This window comes from Lycium barbarum, chromosome 8, assembly GCF_019175385.1.
Source record: "Lycium barbarum isolate Lr01 chromosome 8, ASM1917538v2, whole genome shotgun sequence".
Lineage (NCBI taxonomy): Eukaryota > Viridiplantae > Streptophyta > Magnoliopsida > Solanales > Solanaceae > Lycium > Lycium barbarum.
Genome location: NC_083344.1, coordinates 157,304 through 175,067, shown reverse-complemented (window position 1 = coordinate 175,067; position 17,764 = coordinate 157,304). Strand labels below are relative to the sequence as shown.

At 36.9% G+C, this 17,764-nt stretch overlaps 2 protein-coding genes across 3 annotated transcripts; one reads left to right on the top strand and one right to left on the bottom strand.

The window, feature by feature from the left end:
- Positions 1-4,163: 4,163 nt before the first annotated feature.
- Positions 4,164-7,971, bottom strand: LOC132605555 (uncharacterized). 2 transcript variants are annotated; one of them, XM_060318682.1, is made up of 8 exons: positions 7,841-7,971; positions 7,546-7,614; positions 6,013-6,442; positions 5,207-5,594; positions 5,015-5,115; positions 4,835-4,924; positions 4,644-4,765; positions 4,164-4,528 (listed from the first exon to the last, which is right to left on the bottom strand). In XM_060318682.1, the coding sequence occupies exons 3-8, from the start codon at positions 6,424-6,426 to the stop codon at positions 4,384-4,386; spliced, it is 1,260 nt and encodes a 419-aa protein (XP_060174665.1). In that variant the 5' UTR covers positions 6,427-6,442; positions 7,546-7,614; positions 7,841-7,971; the 3' UTR covers positions 4,164-4,383. The 2 variants fall into 2 exon arrangements, with proteins under 2 accessions (XP_060174665.1, XP_060174666.1); XM_060318683.1 differs by having other exon boundaries at positions 7,546-7,618; positions 7,841-7,904.
- A 6,108-nt stretch (positions 7,972-14,079) lies between these two features.
- Positions 14,080-17,258, top strand: LOC132605554 (receptor-like protein kinase ANXUR1). The gene has a single exon (XM_060318681.1). The coding sequence runs from the start codon at positions 14,296-14,298 to the stop codon at positions 16,927-16,929; it is 2,634 nt and encodes an 877-aa protein (XP_060174664.1). The 5' UTR covers positions 14,080-14,295; the 3' UTR covers positions 16,930-17,258.
- Positions 17,259-17,764: the final 506 nt, after the last annotated feature.

The following is a 17,764-nucleotide window of genomic DNA, read 5'->3' as shown; positions in this document are numbered from 1 at the left end:
TATGAAATATTCCTAATGGGTCATTGTATGGTATGCACTTGATCTCTAATTGAATCTCTAATATTTTCCAATAGTTAGAAGTATTTCCTCTTTATAATCATCCAAATGTAAAAGAGTTGAAATGAAGAATGGTCAATTTATGCCAAGTAAACTCCTCTTATTCACCAAGTTGTAGTTGGTAGTGGAAGAGACTGCACAAGTTAAAACATAGAATGATCACTTGGTACCTTGATGGGCACTATTGCTTAACCACATCTGGGAAGTACTCAGTGATGAGAGGGTATTTGGAGCTAATAGGAACTGGAATCAAAGAGGAAACAACTGCACTAGTATGGACTAGACTTGCATTGCCAAAGGTTCATAGTTCGTCTAGCTGCACAAGGAAGGTTACTAACGAAGGACAGGATTCATGGTATGGGATTGCAGTGTGATACAATTGACTGTGCACTATGTGATGATTCTAAAACTGAAGATGTAGTACACTTATTCCATCAGTGCACATGGACACAATCAATATGGAGTGAAGTACATCAATGGATGGGGATCAGACTGCAACAAGAAGAGGTGCTGGATAATTTGCAAAGGATAAGAAATAACAGATGGAGCAGGTTCAAGAAGGAGACTATAGCAGCAATATATGGGGCAACTATATACAACATCTGGCAAGCCAGAAACAATAAGATTTTCAGAGGGCAAAGTGTACAAGGGGAATTCATTTTACAACAGATAAAACAGGTACTGAAAGAGAGATGGAGTATGTATAGGAGTTCAAAGAAAGGCATGAAATTTTGTTTTCTTATTGATGCATTATGTAATTAGATAATAATTTCAGGGAAGAATTATTTCAGCATATTTGTTCTCAGCTCATATTGGAGTGCTCTTATTTTACTTATTGACGATTAACTTCCTTCAAGAGGAGATTTGTGTTTTTGAAGTAACAGTGGCAATGTTGGTGGGGAAGAATGAAATTTTAATGGTGGAAGAACACGTAAAGGGGAGGGGTAAAATGGGTTAGGGCGTTGAGGTGACATGCCACGTGACATCCACCTCATCAAATGTCAGTGCCACATAGGATTGGATGTTCACCTTGGACAAATGTAACGGAAGAGGGGTATATTTGATCCAATAGTATAATGACAGGAGTATATTTGAACCTAAAGTATAACGATGGGTATATTTAAACCTTTTCTCATAGTACAGGGTATATTTAGCCCTTTTTCGTTTATATAACACCAATCATTGGGTCTACAATCTTATAAGTATTAAAATTAGCTACTCAAATTTTAAGTACAATACGAAGCATTAAAGAAAGAAAGCTTTGAAAGCTTACAATCAATGAAAGATGAAAAAAGAGATGGAATATTCTTCTTGAAAGCTTCAAAAGTTAAGTATTCAACGCTATGGAAAGTAGGAGTAGATTCTGAACAAAAATGACCCATCAAAACCCTAAACAAACTATTTATAATGGTCAAAAACTCGGAATTAATTGCGACAAAAATATCCCTCAGTGCCATATACGGCCCGCATGTTGGGCGTAAATGGCACATGCAATCCGCATGTTGAGATTTTGGCCCTCGTATGTTGAAACTAGGGTTTTCAGGAGCTTGACCGTATATTGACTTGCGGTCCGCATGTGGGGCTCGTATGTTGCTTCATGAGATTCCCCATTTCTAGTACACCCTTCTGCGGCTGGACTTGCAGTCTATAAGTGGCATCTATGGTCCGCATGTGGCACCATATGTCAACTCCCAAATTTCCGCCATTTTTACATCTACCTGAAGTTTCATTTACGGAGCAACATACTGTCTGCATGTCGGTTCTGCGGCCCGTATGTGAAGTCGTCTATTGGTCCTCCTGTATCTTCATCTCAGCTTCTATTTGCGATCCCACTTACGATTCATAAGTCACTTTAACGGCGTTATGTCACCAAAATCACGACACTTTGTGAACTTTTCTTTGTTTTCACCATTTGATCTCCAAACCCCTACAACAAAAAAATTAACATAAGAAACGACACAAACCAAGCTTAAAGCAATCAAAACTCTATGCTAAAGACACCAAGTATGCAGTAATTTCACAGTACATCACCATACTCGGAGAGATATGATTAGGTAAAAAGCTATACGGGATAAGGTATGAGTGACATCAGTGGCAAATAAGATGAGGGATGCGAGACTAGGAGGTGTGAGAGGTTGGCTGTAGCAGGAGCTGAAAGTGCTAGATGTAGGCCGGGGCAGAACTAAGGGAGGTGATTAGACAAGACGTGACACAGATTCAGGCTTCAGCTGACTGCGGGCATAACCTTAGATAGGAAGGTATGAAAGTCGAATATTAAGGTAGAAGGCTAATAGGTAGCTGAGTGTTATCTCACTTTATGTGGGAGAGAAAGGGGGCTAGCCTCCTGCTCTCCTCTTCTTCTGTTTAGTAGTTGTTGTTTCTTATTCTTTCATGTGTATTACTATCTGTTACTACATTTGCTTTATATCTTATTATTTTGCGGTCTTATTTTTCTTTTGAGTCGGAAGCCTATCGGAAACAACCTCTCTACCTCACCGGGGGGGGGGGGGGGTAAGGTCTGCGTAGAATATCCTACTCTCTCTAGACCCTACTTGTGGGATTACACCGAATATGTTATTATTGTATATATTCATTGATGCAAACATCAGGCGAATAAGGATATTAGGGATGGTGAAAACGAAGTAGTAGATAACTATAGTTGCGTGTAGTTTATATTTTACTGACTGATTAGATGGCGGTGGAAAAAATTGTGTGATTCGTGGGTTTGTCATCCTTTTCGCTCATATCTTCTGTTTCCTTTCTCAGTTTCTCTCTCGATTATCTCTAATATTAGTATTTACGCAAAGCTCTTTAGCCCCAAGAGAAGAACACAATAAAATACAACGATTACCAGAGTCATGGACACTGATATTTTAACTACCGTTCAATCTATGGATTTAATTTGTCATTAAATTAATCAAAGTACTCAAAACATTTCAAGATTGCTTGAACCAGAATCCCTGCATGCATCCAGAAGGAGATAATCAGCTATTCATAGTGTCCTTTGTTCTCATAGTTTTGCCTCTTGTTATATCCGTAGTTGGAAGTTGGAACCATGTTCTATACGTTCAATTTTCTCAAAATTTAGAGAGAAAATGGAGTTTGAGAAAGTGGATTTTCCTTCATTTTCAATGTCTTTTTGTGTGTTGCGAAGGTGGCTTAGAAGGTTGCAGACAAATAAATATATGATGATTCGCATGTCCTTCTACTAACACCATTTCAACTGATGAGCCTCCCAAAACTCAAATGGTCAGAAGAACTAGCACTACCTGTGTCTTCTTCGTTCTTCACAGGCTACCAAGGAGCAATTATGCAATTACTTTAGGAGATAAATATATAGTTGTAAGCCCCTCATAGTTCATGCAAGAAAATACTTACAGTTGCTAGTGGTTCTGCATTTACTGACTGGTTGTTGTAATTCATCTACTTAGTGGTCTTGCTAATAGGATTTGTAATTCTAGTCATACAATTAGCACATTTTTAAGCGGGTTATAACTATCTATTCCACAGGCGTTCGTCTAGGTCAAACTTCTAACGACAACATGCCTAGCAGTGTCACACGGATTAAGCCCTCGACATCAAATTACTCGTGTAGCTAATCATTTATTACAGATGACGAGTACATAAAGGCACACTTTCCATAAGCAAGCATGAGTTCAAATTGAGTAGATCAATAGGTGAGCAAAACAGGCCATAAAATCTTCCTCATTTATTGCCATTAGCAATAATGAAGGTGAGTTTAAAACAAAAGGCAAAAGGTTTCACTCAGTAACCAGAACCACTCAACTGCTAGATCTTTATGGTTCAAGTGTTGCTAGTTACTTCAAGTGTAAATTCAGAAATATCATGCTCATTTAAAACCGGTGCAAGAGTTGATTGGCATGCATCTTCATATCTATGTTTAAATAAAATTCTATTCAAAATTGATCTCAGTTTACTTGTAACAAGTATGGCATTACCAGAGCTCAAACAATGGATATGAGCTCAGCAATTAAATGGAGCAGCAAGGCATCAAAAGTGTCCTAAAAAACGAGACGGAGTCAACAAACCAATTGAAGTGAATAAGACTTCTCATAGCAGCCAGGGTATAGAGTGTTCAAGAAACGTTTGGATAATAAGGCTAAATCGACCATAATATAACAACAGTTTTGGAAGATGATCCATGGAGTAATCACAAATAGAAGTGCAAATAGTAACCAACAAGAAAGAATAGCCCCTCTCCTCAACAAACAGTTTCTAGCTATGTTTTGAATCACTGGGCTAATCCAAATTCATGTAAAATTTTGCACAATAAGATTGAGAGAGAAAAGAATCTCCACAACAATCTTAGGAGGTTTTTTCATCCTGCATCTTTTCATGAATTGCCTTGTAGCACTTAAGACTGCAAAGAGGAAGGTTTGATTTCGAATCACGGTACTTATATGTGTTCTCACAGGAAGGACCAGCACATTTTTCACGAGGAGGAGGATAACTGGAGTATAGCAACAAAACCACAAAGCACAAACAATAAGTACCTTAAATGAATATTCATCACAGGATCCATGATATCAAAATGAGGACGAAAGAGAATGGGAGACAATTCTTACCTGCAAGGCTTAGATGCAAAAATACTTGGGAAACCTATATCTGGAGAAAATGTCACAGTAGTTCCAGAGGGGCCCATAACCGTTCTGATAGTGTTTGGTGCAAGCTCATTAGCAGCCTTCTCCTGCCAGATATATACAATAATTAATTGATCGTCAGCTTGATAACATTAACAAAATTGCACATGGGATACCTGTGCCAACTCTTCCTGCCGCTGCTTCATTTTCTCTTCTTGCTTCTTCCTGTTGGAATCTTGACTTCTTATTTTTCTAATTGCCTCAGCCTGTAAAATTCAACAAGTTATGCTCATTTCAGCATCATAAAATCCAAAAACCATGACTCGTCATAAGCAAGAAAAAGAACAAGGGCAAACCTCTGATTCCTGAACTGCCTTCTCTTTTTGCATTTTATGTCTTTGAGCAGCCTCAGCTTTTTTCTGTTGCTTCTCAACTTCTGAGAGCTCCTCCTTTTGTTCTGTCAAAATAACAGGTGTTGATAAGACAAACTTTGTACATCAGGAAAGGGACAAAACTGCTGGTATGAGTAAATACAAAAAATTTCTCACTTCGAGGTGGTGCTGGTGGTAAACCATTGGGAAACTCAAGCAGATTCACAGAGGAATTCCTGCTTGACAGAAGAGCCCATTGTCGTGTTGTAAGACTTATTTCCCTCTTTGATTCCTTCATTTGTTTCTCCTTCTTCTTTGTTCGTCCAAGCTCTCCATCAGACAAGAGATCTTCCTCCTCATCCTCATCAAGCCCATCCAAAACAAGCCTGTTTGGCATCCTACGGTTTTGATGTGGCTTGTCTCCTTGTTTTTCAAACACACTCTCCTTTGGCATCTTTCCCCTATCGCCCTTGCTAGCACCAAAAGTGCCTCCAGGGAAATTGTTCCGCGAAATACCTTTCGACGCACTTTTCTTATCTGCAAGAGGACCGTCTTCGGAGTTGTCCTGTAATCCGGTTCAATTGAAAGATCAGCATTACCAGGATTATTTAAAATATAATCTATCATCACATAAATGATGTAAATTTCTAACCATACACATCGGTAAATGAAAAACAGAATAATCTTGCAATGACTAACTTTTCTTTCTCACTAATTTGGAAAGGAAGTAGTGAATTTCTAAATTGGCAATCAAAAAGAATGCGTCTCGGGCACATTCTTTATTCATCCCCTGAGAACAACCAAATTTAGATGTTGCTTTATGTGTTACTCTTTTCCACATTTTGGGTACTAGACGGAAACTAGAAGGTGGAAAATTCTTATGTGCCCTCCCGACCAACCATAAAGACTAAATCTGACAAAATTAATTACTATTTGAGTGGATTTAGAGAATCCAACAGATAAACTCGAGCGTGCTGTAAAACCTGAGGAGTGAGATTCTGGTGAGGCCGAGCGGCATCAGAAGGTTGTGCACTTTTAGCAGACAATACACTGCCAGATGACCGATAAGAACTGTTTTTGGTTTCAATCAGGTATGTCGCTCCACCAATTTTCAGCCTTATCTTTTTCGGCTTGCTATCATTAAGTGCAGCATCAGCCAACTGTCTAAGAGAGGTATCATCTATCGGACGTGCATTATTATATGTCGCGCTATCCTCCTTGTTCTTTTTAGAAGAATAATCACCTATGAACCTGTTATCTCTAGATATAGCATCATCAGTATACTCATCATCATGGAATTCAGGAAATACTGTCCTATGTAACCGCGGCATCTGGCTTCTTTTCTTTCTAACAGTAGAGTTGAGCCCTTTGTATCGACTACCACCACCGTCATCCATGATGTACAAGAAGAATCTGCCACACCACAAGTAAATGTGTACCAATTAGATCGTTAAACATCCCTGATACAAAGTTACAGCTAAATGAACTGGGAAATTGCTGCACTAACTTTAAAATACAAGCATGCAAAGACAACTTTTTATGAGGCGGTTGCTGCAAGCCATTGATAACATGAAGAGAAAACAAAATGTTCAGCAAAAATTTTGAAGGAAAAGCTACCAAAAAAGATTGAAAATCCACCGAAAAACAGCTCGTCACCTCATATGGAAGGCCAAGATGTAAATGTATCATCAATTATCACCAGAATGGCATTGAAATTTTATACAAAACAAGTAGATTAAAAAGCTCTTTACTCAGTAACTGGATCAACAAGACTTTAGCACGCCAAATAAGAGACTTATTAACGACAGAAGAAAAAACAGTCAGAGCTTCAGCATGCCAAATAAGAGACTTATTAACGACAAAGCAAAAACATTCAAAGAAGACGACAACAACAACAACATACCCAGTGTAACCCACAAGGGAGTATGGGAAGGTAGAGTGTACGCAGACCTTACCCTACCTCGTGGAGGTAGAGATGTTGTTTCTGATAGACCCTCGGATCAAAGGAAATGTAATCATTCTACATATGAACCAATGAATTAAAATCAACACAATCAAAGCTAAGCATAAAAAGAAATTAAATTCTACAAACAGAATACTCAAACACAACAAAACATCAAACCAACACAAGCAAAAAACCCCCAAAAAAAAAGCACCAAGAAAGAACTTTCACATGCCAGAACACAAACACATCAACCAGCACACACCACATGCCAAAAAAAATTCAATTTAACAAAAACAAATGACTAAACATGGGGCACCAGATAAATAACAAAAAAGAGGTACCTTCTCGATGATAAGCATATAAAGATACTAAATTCTACAAACAGAATACTCAAACACACAAAAAAAAAAAAAAAAAAAAAAAATCAAACGAACACAAGCAAAGACCCAAAAAAAGAAAGAATTCTCACACAAGAACATTAATCAGCACAACCCCACATGCCAAAAAAGTTCAATTAACAGAAACAAATGACTAAGCATTCAGGCACCATATAACAAAAACTGAAATGTACCTTGTCGATGAAGCAGAACTAATCACCAGCACTTAAGCACAATCACTCGACCGCATTTGTCGATTAAACCTGCCTAGCAAAGAATGAACGTTGTAAGCATATAAAGGATACGAAATTCTACCAAGAATACTCAAACACAACAAAACATCAAACCAGCACAAGCAAAGATCCAAAAAAAAGAAAGAACTCTCACACAAGAACATCAATCAGCACAACCCCACATGCCAAAAAAGTTTCATTTAACAAAAACAAATGACTAATCACTCAGGCACAAGATAAATAACAAAAAATGTACCTTCTTGATGAACCAGAATTGATAGAACAGATGAGCCTCCAAATGAGAAAAAAAAAGATGGTTGTTAGGGTAAAAGTGTGTTGTTGATATAAGGATTTTAGTTGTAGTAAATGAAACTGAGATTCTTGTAATCTCTGCCATTTTAATTCAATCTGATCTGTAGTCTTCTTTGCATTGAATTGGCCTTTAGCTAAACTGAAATTGGCTCTACTCTTCTCTGTCATCATTTCTCTTTTCTTTTGTTTCGTTTCACTTCTTTGTTTCCCTCGTCTTCTACGCAGGGTTTTAAACTGCTGCAAAAGTACGAATGTTGTCAGAACAAAAAGGTTGTTCTTTCTTTATGTGGGAAATGTCTAACGTTTGACTACAACAAACATGGGACAAATGAAATTAAAAAAAAAAATCCAATTAATATTGACAATTGTGTTTTTAATAAAAGAAGCATAATTATACATCTAGTGTTGATGAGTTATGAGTCAATAGTAATAATAATAATAATAATATTTGATGGTTTACGAAATTTATGTACCACGTGTCTTGCTCATTTTACGTGGAATGAATGACGATACTGCATGCTGAAATAGTAATGTTTTGGGGAAGGGGTGATTTATTCAGTAAGACCACACTAATTGAATAGTTCAAGGTATTGCAATATTTATGATATTTCGAGCTGATTTGATCCGTTTTAAAAGAATTTGGAAAAAGGAGTTGATGAATATATTGGTTACGGAATATGTTTGTCATTGCTCGCGTGCAATATTTATGATATTGGAAGTTGTGTTTTAATGTAAAGCACAATTACACATCTATAGTGTTAAAGATTTATAAATCAATAATAATCTTTTATGGTTTATAAGAATTTATGTATTACGTGTCTCGCTCATTTTACACGGAATGAATTACGAAACTATATGCAGAAATAGTAATGCTTTGAGAGGAACAGGTGATTCATTGTGTAAGACTGCACTAATTGAATAGTTCAAGATATTGCAATATTTATGATATTTCGAGCTGATTTGATCAGTTTTAAAAGGATTGAAAAAAGAAGTTGACGCATATATTGCTTACAAAATATGTTTTAATTAGTTGCTCCCGAGCAATATTTATGATATTGGAAGTTGTGTATTAATGCAAAGCACAATTAAACATATCTAGTGTTGATGATTTCAGTTAATAACAATATTTTATGGTCTACGACATTTAATTATGTATCACGTGTCTTGCTCATTTTACGTGGAATGAATCATGAAGCTACATGCAGAATTGGTTATGCTTTGGGAAACAGATGATTCGCGTGATTTATTGAGTGAGACGCTAATGGAATAATTAGATATGCCGCAAGTAAAGATCATATAGTCTAATTGACAGAGACTATCCTGTCTAAGGACCTTTCCTGACGGGGTGAAGGACATATATCTATGATATTTTGAGCTGATCTGGTATGTTGCAAAAGGAATGAAGGAAGGAGTAGGTGCATGTATTGATTGCAGAGTATGTTTTAGTTGTTGATAATCCTTCATGATTTATAAAAAATGTGTATCACGTGTCTTGCTATTTTACGTGGAATGAATTATGAACCTGCATGCAGAAATAGTAATGCTTTGGAAAATGAGCGATTGGGTAATTTATTAAGTGAGACGCTATTAGTTAGAGACAGCGCCATATTTATGATATTTCAAGCTGATTTGATATGTCTCAAAAGGAATAAAAATAGGAGTTGACAACATATACTGCTTAGTATGTTTTAATTGTTGCTCACGACTAAATTGAAATATTTTGACATTTTATATTCTCATAGAATTAATTTTATGTATCACATGTCTTGCTCATCTGACGTGGAATGAAACACACAAAATTGCATTTATAAAATGTTAATTCTTTGGGAAACAGGTTACTCAGGTGATTCATTAAGTAAGACACTAAGTAAATAGTTCAAGATATTGCAAAATAATAACGATATTTCAGGTTAATTAATTTGATCGGTTTTAAAAGGAATGAAACAAGGACTTGACGCATATATTGCTTGCAGAGTGTGTTTTAGCTGTTCCTCGCGAGTTGCGACTTATCCTTTGACTTATCTAGAAGATTTACATATTTTTATTTAAAAAAAGGTTTTTTTTTTTACAATTAGATGGTGCTTGAGATTGAGACTTCCATATTTTTATTAAACGTCCTCTTGATGTTGCCTGTCTCCATGTTACTTTAGTTTCTCCTTTTAGCAAAATGGTTCTGCCTATACGCGACTAGAACCATGTTTTATATCATGTCTTTCCTATCCTATTTCATATATTGCATGTTCTTTTTTTTTTCTTTTTTGCATTTCATACTTAGAGCCCGTTTGGATTGGCTTATAAGTTGCTTATAAGCTGTTTTCAGCTTTTTTGAGTGTTTGGCTGGCCAGCTTAAAGTCATTTTGTGCTTAAAATAAACTCAAAAAAATAATTGAGCTCATTTGACTTAGCTTATCTAAAGCAGCTTTGTCACGACCCAACCCCGTAGGCCGTGACTAGCGCCCGATCTGGGCACCCAAACACATCTATCAAACTCTATCTCAAATTATATCAAACACATTCAAGTATATAACAGAAGCCGACAAGGCTGTGTTTCAAATTTATATAATTTCCAGAAAAATTTCGGCAGAGTTTCCTTTGTTTTACGGACTATCCCAAAATAACCTTGCGCACAGAAGTACCAACAAAGGCCACACAGGGCCAACAAAACAACATGTAAACATATGCGGACTGGCCGCCGCGGCGAATGGGATCGTCCAAACACAACATATACACACGCATCCGAACAGAAAGACCCTAACCCACAAACATGTCCACAGACCGACAGAATCATATGACGGGACAAGGCCCCGCCGTACCCATGAACGAATATATACAAATGCACTAATAAATATATATACCAAAAGTATAAGCTCCGGAAAGAGAGGAGCACTCCGAATAGCAGAAAGGGTGTCCTAAACAGGTGGATCACCAGGCTGTGCGTCTGTACCTGCGGGCATGAAACGCAGCCCCCGGAGAAGGGGGTCAGTACGAAATATGTACTGAGTATGCAAAGCAGAAGGTACAGAAATAAATCTGAATAATAATCGCATCAGATATATAGAAAATAATACATATCAAAAAAAAATATCAAAATGTTTATTTCCCAAGTATAAATTATGCATAGGGCACTGGAAAATGTGGTCGCCCGCCTGTCGATGGCGCCACAACACAGCATAACACCATAAAGTTTCAAATCTCCGAATCCCCGTCACACATCACAACACAGCATAACGCCAAACACAGCATAACGCCAAACATAAGTGGAACCCGGCCCTCGAGCGAGGAGCACGGTGAACCATAATCACAGCATAACACCGGAATGTATCACAAAGCGCATGACAACAGAACCGGCGAACGATAACATAGTAGGCACGAGCGGAGTAGTGAGGAATCATATGCATAAAATCATTATTATAAATCCGAAGGATAAGTAAAATAGTCATATTCGAAATCGGAATAATAATTATCACTTTTTGATTCAAAGTTGTCGAATTTACATAAAGGGCGTCGCGGGACCCACGGACGAGTATAGACCCGAACTGAGCCCGCCTATGAAAAACATACCCATTATACATCAAGCAAACTCCTATAAAAATTATTGGAGCGATCCGAGCCTCTATGCGAAAAATATGGCATTCAGAGATTACAAAATTCCCTAAAGTGAACATTTTCTATGCGAAGTTCGGAAAGCGATTACTTCAAATACATCATGGTTCATATTTCATAAAAACATACATAAGAGTGCCAAAGAATATATATATGGATCATAACATGCTCGGATCTCGAATTTGGAATTCCCTTAAAGCTCTAATCTAGCCTATGTGAAACTAAGGCATGCCAAAAGAAGGAAGGTTGCTTTACATACCTCGTACGCACCCCAAGATCGCCAATCTAAAGTCAATCCCAACCTATGCCTCGGGCTCCCCAAGGTCTACAAATACGCCAACGAATACCAAACATTAGCTAAGGGGACTTAAACCATTCATTCAAACTATTCATTAAATTCTACAGAAAATTCGGCAGCATTTCCCCTGTAAATAGGCTACCCCGAGAATTTGATTCGGCCATATCAACCAAAAACAACAACAACAACCAACCTAACAACATCAACAACCAATTCGAAAAGCAAAATAATAATGGTAGCTCTCCTTTACGCCATTCGACAACTTCCCAATTATTCAATTCTATGGCTTACTTTATAGCCACAATATCGTTCGTACATTTGATTATTAACCCAAACCCATACTAACAACATTCAAGAACATTCTAAACAATTCACATAATAATTCCAACAACCCAAAAAAAAAAAATCCATTTTGGGCCGAAAACAGTCCCTAGCCGAGCAACCCTCTTTTCATTTTTCCTCATTTTCAAGTCATGTTTTGCGTCACAATCCACAATATAACGATGTCATTTTCATAAAATATACAATTCATGTCAAATGCACGACCAGCCTCAAAACAGCCCGCAACAATTCACCATATCACTTTGGGACATTAAACTTTCATTTCTAAACTAGAAGTCATCACAACAACCATTAAAACGCTAAGCGACATTAGTGTGTTCTTTGGCATATAGCATGACCCATATTCATCTATCACTACACATATACATATATTGATGATTCTTAGCCATCCTACACACTACAACAATTTAACATGCTACAAGGAATTTATTCAACAACCCAATCACAATACCCATTTACATGGCTAGCACACCCATCACACAACCCACTTCCAATCATACTATATTTCATGATTTCCAACCATTATAAGATACTACAACATGAATATAACCTTCATAACACAAAAACATAATGAATGCTTACCTTTCTTCTTCAACTTTCCAATAGCCTAGGGTTTCCAAAAGATGAAAATAATGGGTTGATCGCTCCAACGATGCTTCCACGCTACTTAGGGACCTCAATATAGTGGGTTTACATCAATGGAATAATTTTAGAGGAGCTAAAAAGAGGGGATGATTCTTTTTTTTTTGCCTTCTTGGCCGTGAGCTTCAATGGAAGGAGTTTCTTTCTTCTTTTTTGTTTTTGTTCAAGCTTTTGAAATGTTGGATATGATGACTATGGTCATGTTGCTAATATAATATATGCATTGTCTAGCCCTACACGTGCCCTTCTAAGGTGGCATGCATTTGATGCCTTCACTTTTGTTTTTCCGAAACTTGCTTTGCAAAGTGTGAGATGAAATGTTCATCCACTTTTCATTTAACTATACATATATTATTCCCAATTTCCCTACACGTGCTTTTCCCCATGTTGACCCACTAACTTAGCTTTATTTTATTATTATATTTATTTATCATAATTTTTAATAACTTTTTTTTTTGAAGAATGATCGGGTGGGGCCCACCAAACTTAATTAAGCTAATTAATTTTTAATTAATCACTAAGTATTGTCTAATAATCTAATCACAACTAATTAATTCTTAATTTCCAATAATAATATTTTTACCCTAAATACAATTTATGTTCTAATTGAAAATTAAAATTTCTATTTCGTATCCGGGAAAGGTTCCGTCTTTATCTCACGTCGATTCTTTTGCGAATAGCTCGACGTATAAAAATACGGGGTATAACAAGCTTATAAGCTGAAAACAACTTATAAGCCAAAAAAAATAAGTTAGACTACCCAACTTATTTTTTTTAGCTTATAAACTGCAAACTGTTTGCAGCTTATAGGCATAAGCCCATCCAAATAGGCTCTTAAAATTGAGACGTAGTAATTATTGTTCTATATTTATTCTCCTTTTTCAACTCATCAAGAAGCTCACATTTTACAGTAGTTTGAAAACGCTGATTTATACTGATTGTGTTGAAAACAATTAACTACTACTACTACTATAATTTAATATCTCTCATTTATTGCTAATAATATTTGCATTACCGATTTTATATTTAGATGACGAATGCAATATTTATAGACTCACGATCTCATTTGTACTACCTAAATTGCTTTGTTATTAATGCGAATAAATTTCTTGTATTAAATAATTGATCGTAGAGGACGCGAATAGTACTCAAGGCCAATATTTCCTTTTGAGGTTCCCATTAGCTCAGGAAGCAAATCAGTTCACTAGGCTTGGGTTACAATTTTCACTCTTATCCATTAATTCATAACGTCTTTAATGATGACAACTAAGGTAAACAAAAAGAAAAAGTTGAAGAAATTGACATTTTTCAACTTTTCTTTCTTTGTGGGTTATTTCCCAGCATCCTATAGTGGTATTAGTTAAACACCATTTTCATGGATGCCAAGAAATGACCTGGTCTTTGCCTGTACCAAAAGCAAAGAAACCTTCCTTTAGAAAAAGCTTCACTTTGTATTGCCTAGGCGTACAGGATCGTTTGTTTTCCTGTACGCCTTTTTCTTTCGTTTGTTAACCATGTTAACAAAATCCCGCATTTTGCTACTATTCCTATGTGTTTCTTCTTTTTCTCGCTCGCTTCATGCTGCAAACAATGATCAAAACTCATTGTTCTTAGCATGTGGTTCTCAAAATGGTGGAACAGATGAAGATGAGAGAAAATGGGAACCGGATACCAAGTACTTGTCAGGTGATAAATCAGTCATGACACAACCTGAATCCCCAGACCCATTTGCTCCATCTGTTGTACCATATACAAATGCAAGAATTTTTCAATCAGAATCTTCATATAATCTTCCTGTTATAAACCAAACAGCCCATATTATGCTCAGGCTTCATTTCAACCCAACCCCTTATCCTAATTTCAACATTTCCAATTCATATATCACAGTTACTGCTGGCAAAGTTACATTGTTAAATAATTTCAGTGCCTTTATAACTGCACAAGCCTTGTCACAGAGTTACATTATCAAAGAGTACCTCTTGGATCCTGTGGGTTCTCCAACCTTGGAGATCAAGATTAAGCCTTTTGGTAATTCATCATTTGCATTCATCAATGGAATCGAAATGATCACGCTGCCAGATATATTCTACGGCCCGGATCCTCTGATGGTTGGATTCAGTACGAATGTTAAAAATGCTGTTCTTCAGCAAACTATATCTGTAAAGGAAAATAATATGGAGTTAATGTATAGGGTTAATGTTGGCGGACAGTATGTTTCTCCGAAAAATGATTCAGGTGGGTTAAAGCGAAGTTGGTATGAGGATACTCCCTACATATTTGGTGCTTCAGCAGGTATTACTATGCGCAGCAACATGACAATTCAGTACGATAACATGCCATCATACGTTGCACCACTTGCTGTCTACGAGAGCTGTAGATCGATGGGTTATGATTCAAACGTCAATAAGAACTATAACCTCACCTGGGTTTTCAATGTTGATCCACATTTTACATATCTCGTGAGGCTTCACTGGTGCGATTTCAGCATCGATGCCACGAAATTCAATTCCATGGTCTTTGATGTATATATCAATGGACAAATTGCAGAAACCGAAGTTGATTTAATTGCAATGAAAAATGGAAAAAAGGCAATTGCATTAGTAAAAGATTATGTGACTCGTGTTGATAATAAAGAAGAAGATCAGCTTTGGGTAGCAGTGCATCCATCACTGCGTCCATCAGGAGTTGGAACTGAGATAGCTAATGCTATTGTAAATGGAATAGAGATATTTAAGATCAGCGGTGGAAATACGAGCTTGGCAGGACGGAATCCTACAATGTCAGATTTAATGAAGAAATATCAGGAAGAGCATAGTAAAGAAGCTCCCCGGGAATTCACTGATCAGGAAAAATCACATAGTAATTCTGCTATAATCACTGGTGCTGTTGGTGGAATTGCTGCAGTTGGTGTAGCTGCTGTTTTGGTTTTTGTTGCTTATAAGAGAAAAAAGAGAACACCAGGATTTGAGTCAGGCACAACTAGTTGGCTGCCGATTCATGGGCACTCTCATTCTTCTGGTAGCAAATCAACTTCTAGAAGAAGTGGTGGTAGCACAGCCATTTCATCAGATGCTGCTTCTAACTGCAGATATTTTTCACTGGCTGAGATCAAACAGGCCACTAAGAACTTCGATGAATCTTATGTCATTGGAGTTGGTGGATTTGGCAAGGTGTACAAAGGAGTTATTGATGGTGACACAAAAGTTGCAATCAAAAGATCAAACCCGTCTTCACAACAAGGGGTCAACGAATTTCAAACTGAAATCGAGATGCTTTCAATGCTAAGGCATCGACATTTAGTGTCCCTAATCGGGTTCTGTGAAGAGAACAATGAAATGGTCCTTGTTTATGACCACATGGCACATGGAACATTAAGGGAACATCTTTATAAAGGTCAAAAAACTATACTATCTTGGAAGCAGAGGTTGGAGATTTGTATTGGAGCAGCCAGAGGACTTCATTACCTTCACACAGGATCTAAATACACCATTATTCATAGGGATGTGAAAAGTACAAATATACTATTAAACGACAATTGGGTAGCTAAGGTTTCAGATTTTGGACTTTCGAAAACAGGTCCAAACATGAACCAAGGACATGTTACAACAGTTGTAAAGGGTAGTTTTGGTTATTTGGATCCCGAATACTTCAGAAGACAACAATTGACTGAAAAATCAGATGTGTACTCATTTGGGGTTGTCCTTTTTGAAGTATTGTGTGCAAGGCCAGCGCTTAATCCAAACCTTCCAAAGGAACAAGTTAGCTTGGGAGATTGGGCATTAGCTTGTCAAAAGAAAGGAAAATTAGAAGATATTATTGACCCACAGTTGAAAGGAAAGATCAATCCTGAATGCTTGAAAAAATTTGCAGAGACAGCAGAGAAATGCTTAGCTGATAACGGTGTAGATCGTCCATCCATGGGTGATGTCTTATGGAATCTTGAATACGCCCTGCAGTTAGAAGAGAATCCAGATGGAATTTTGTCAACTTCCGAGGCAACTAAACACGTGGATGATGATAGTGCTGAAGAAGTACATCAAAACAGTTTGATAGCTATGCATAGAAGCACTTTGAGCCTTGAAAGTGATAATTGTGATAATAACACAGATGATGTCTTTTCACAGATTGTGAATCCAAAAGGAAGGTAATAGCATAAAATAGGTTGTTCTTTCTTATCATTTGTTATGATGAGAGTAAGAATTTGTACAAATATTATACATACTCAGTATCGACTATATCAGGAATTATAGCAGGTGTGAATAATGCTGCTATAGTGTATCTTTCGAGATATCACAACAAATTTTGTATATTTGATGTATTTTAGACAAAGCCACTTTTGTAACTCTCTTCATTTCAGTTTATTTGACACTAATTTCTTATTGGGATTGGATCCCCTCCAGTAACCTTTCGTCCATTACTCCTCAATGGAGTCTTTGATGTAATGATATTTTCCATGTGTACATATAACAATTAATGGTTTGGATTTATTTCATTATTCATTTGAAGCAATGGGGGAGAATGAACTGGAGGAGAACCCAAACAACAAAAACAGGATTATAAATTTCGCAATGTGGAATGTCGGTGGGGCTGCCAATGGAGACTTTAGAAGGAATTTCAAATCCATGTTCGATTTTAATTAACAGACAATGCTCAGATCGCGAACGACTTTGGCTTTCAAAATATGATACTGGTTGGGCTCAGGGTAACTCAGGAGGGATCGTAACAGTCTGGAATAATGGAGAAATTGAAGTAAATCAAATCGGCACTACTGGACAGGAAATTCGTGCAATGGTTCGTGTAAAGCATTTAGATTCACCGTGGCTCTCCATTGTTTATGCTAGTACTATATAAAATGATCGACTAATACTTTGGAATCAATATCTGAAAATTTCAAAGGACCTCGGTTAATTTGTGGGGACTTCAATGAAGTAACTAGGGCATCTGAGAAGTTTGGTGGACTACCTGCAAATAACCATAGAATAA

Coding starts and splice junctions, on each gene's coding strand:
- LOC132605554 (XM_060318681.1), top strand. CDS start 14,296: ATGTTAACAAAATCCCGCATTTTGCTACTATTCCTATGTGTTTCTTCT.
- LOC132605555 (XM_060318682.1), bottom strand. CDS start 6,426: ATGGATGACGGTGGTGGTAGTCGATACAAAGGGCTCAACTCTACTGTT. Junction 4,925..5,014: donor AGGCAGTTCAGGAATCAGAG/GTTTGCCCTTGT, acceptor TGAATTTTACAG/GCTGAGGCAATTAGAAAAAT. Junction 4,766..4,834: donor GGCAGGAAGAGTTGGCACAG/GTATCCCATGTG, acceptor TATATCTGGCAG/GAGAAGGCTGCTAATGAGCT.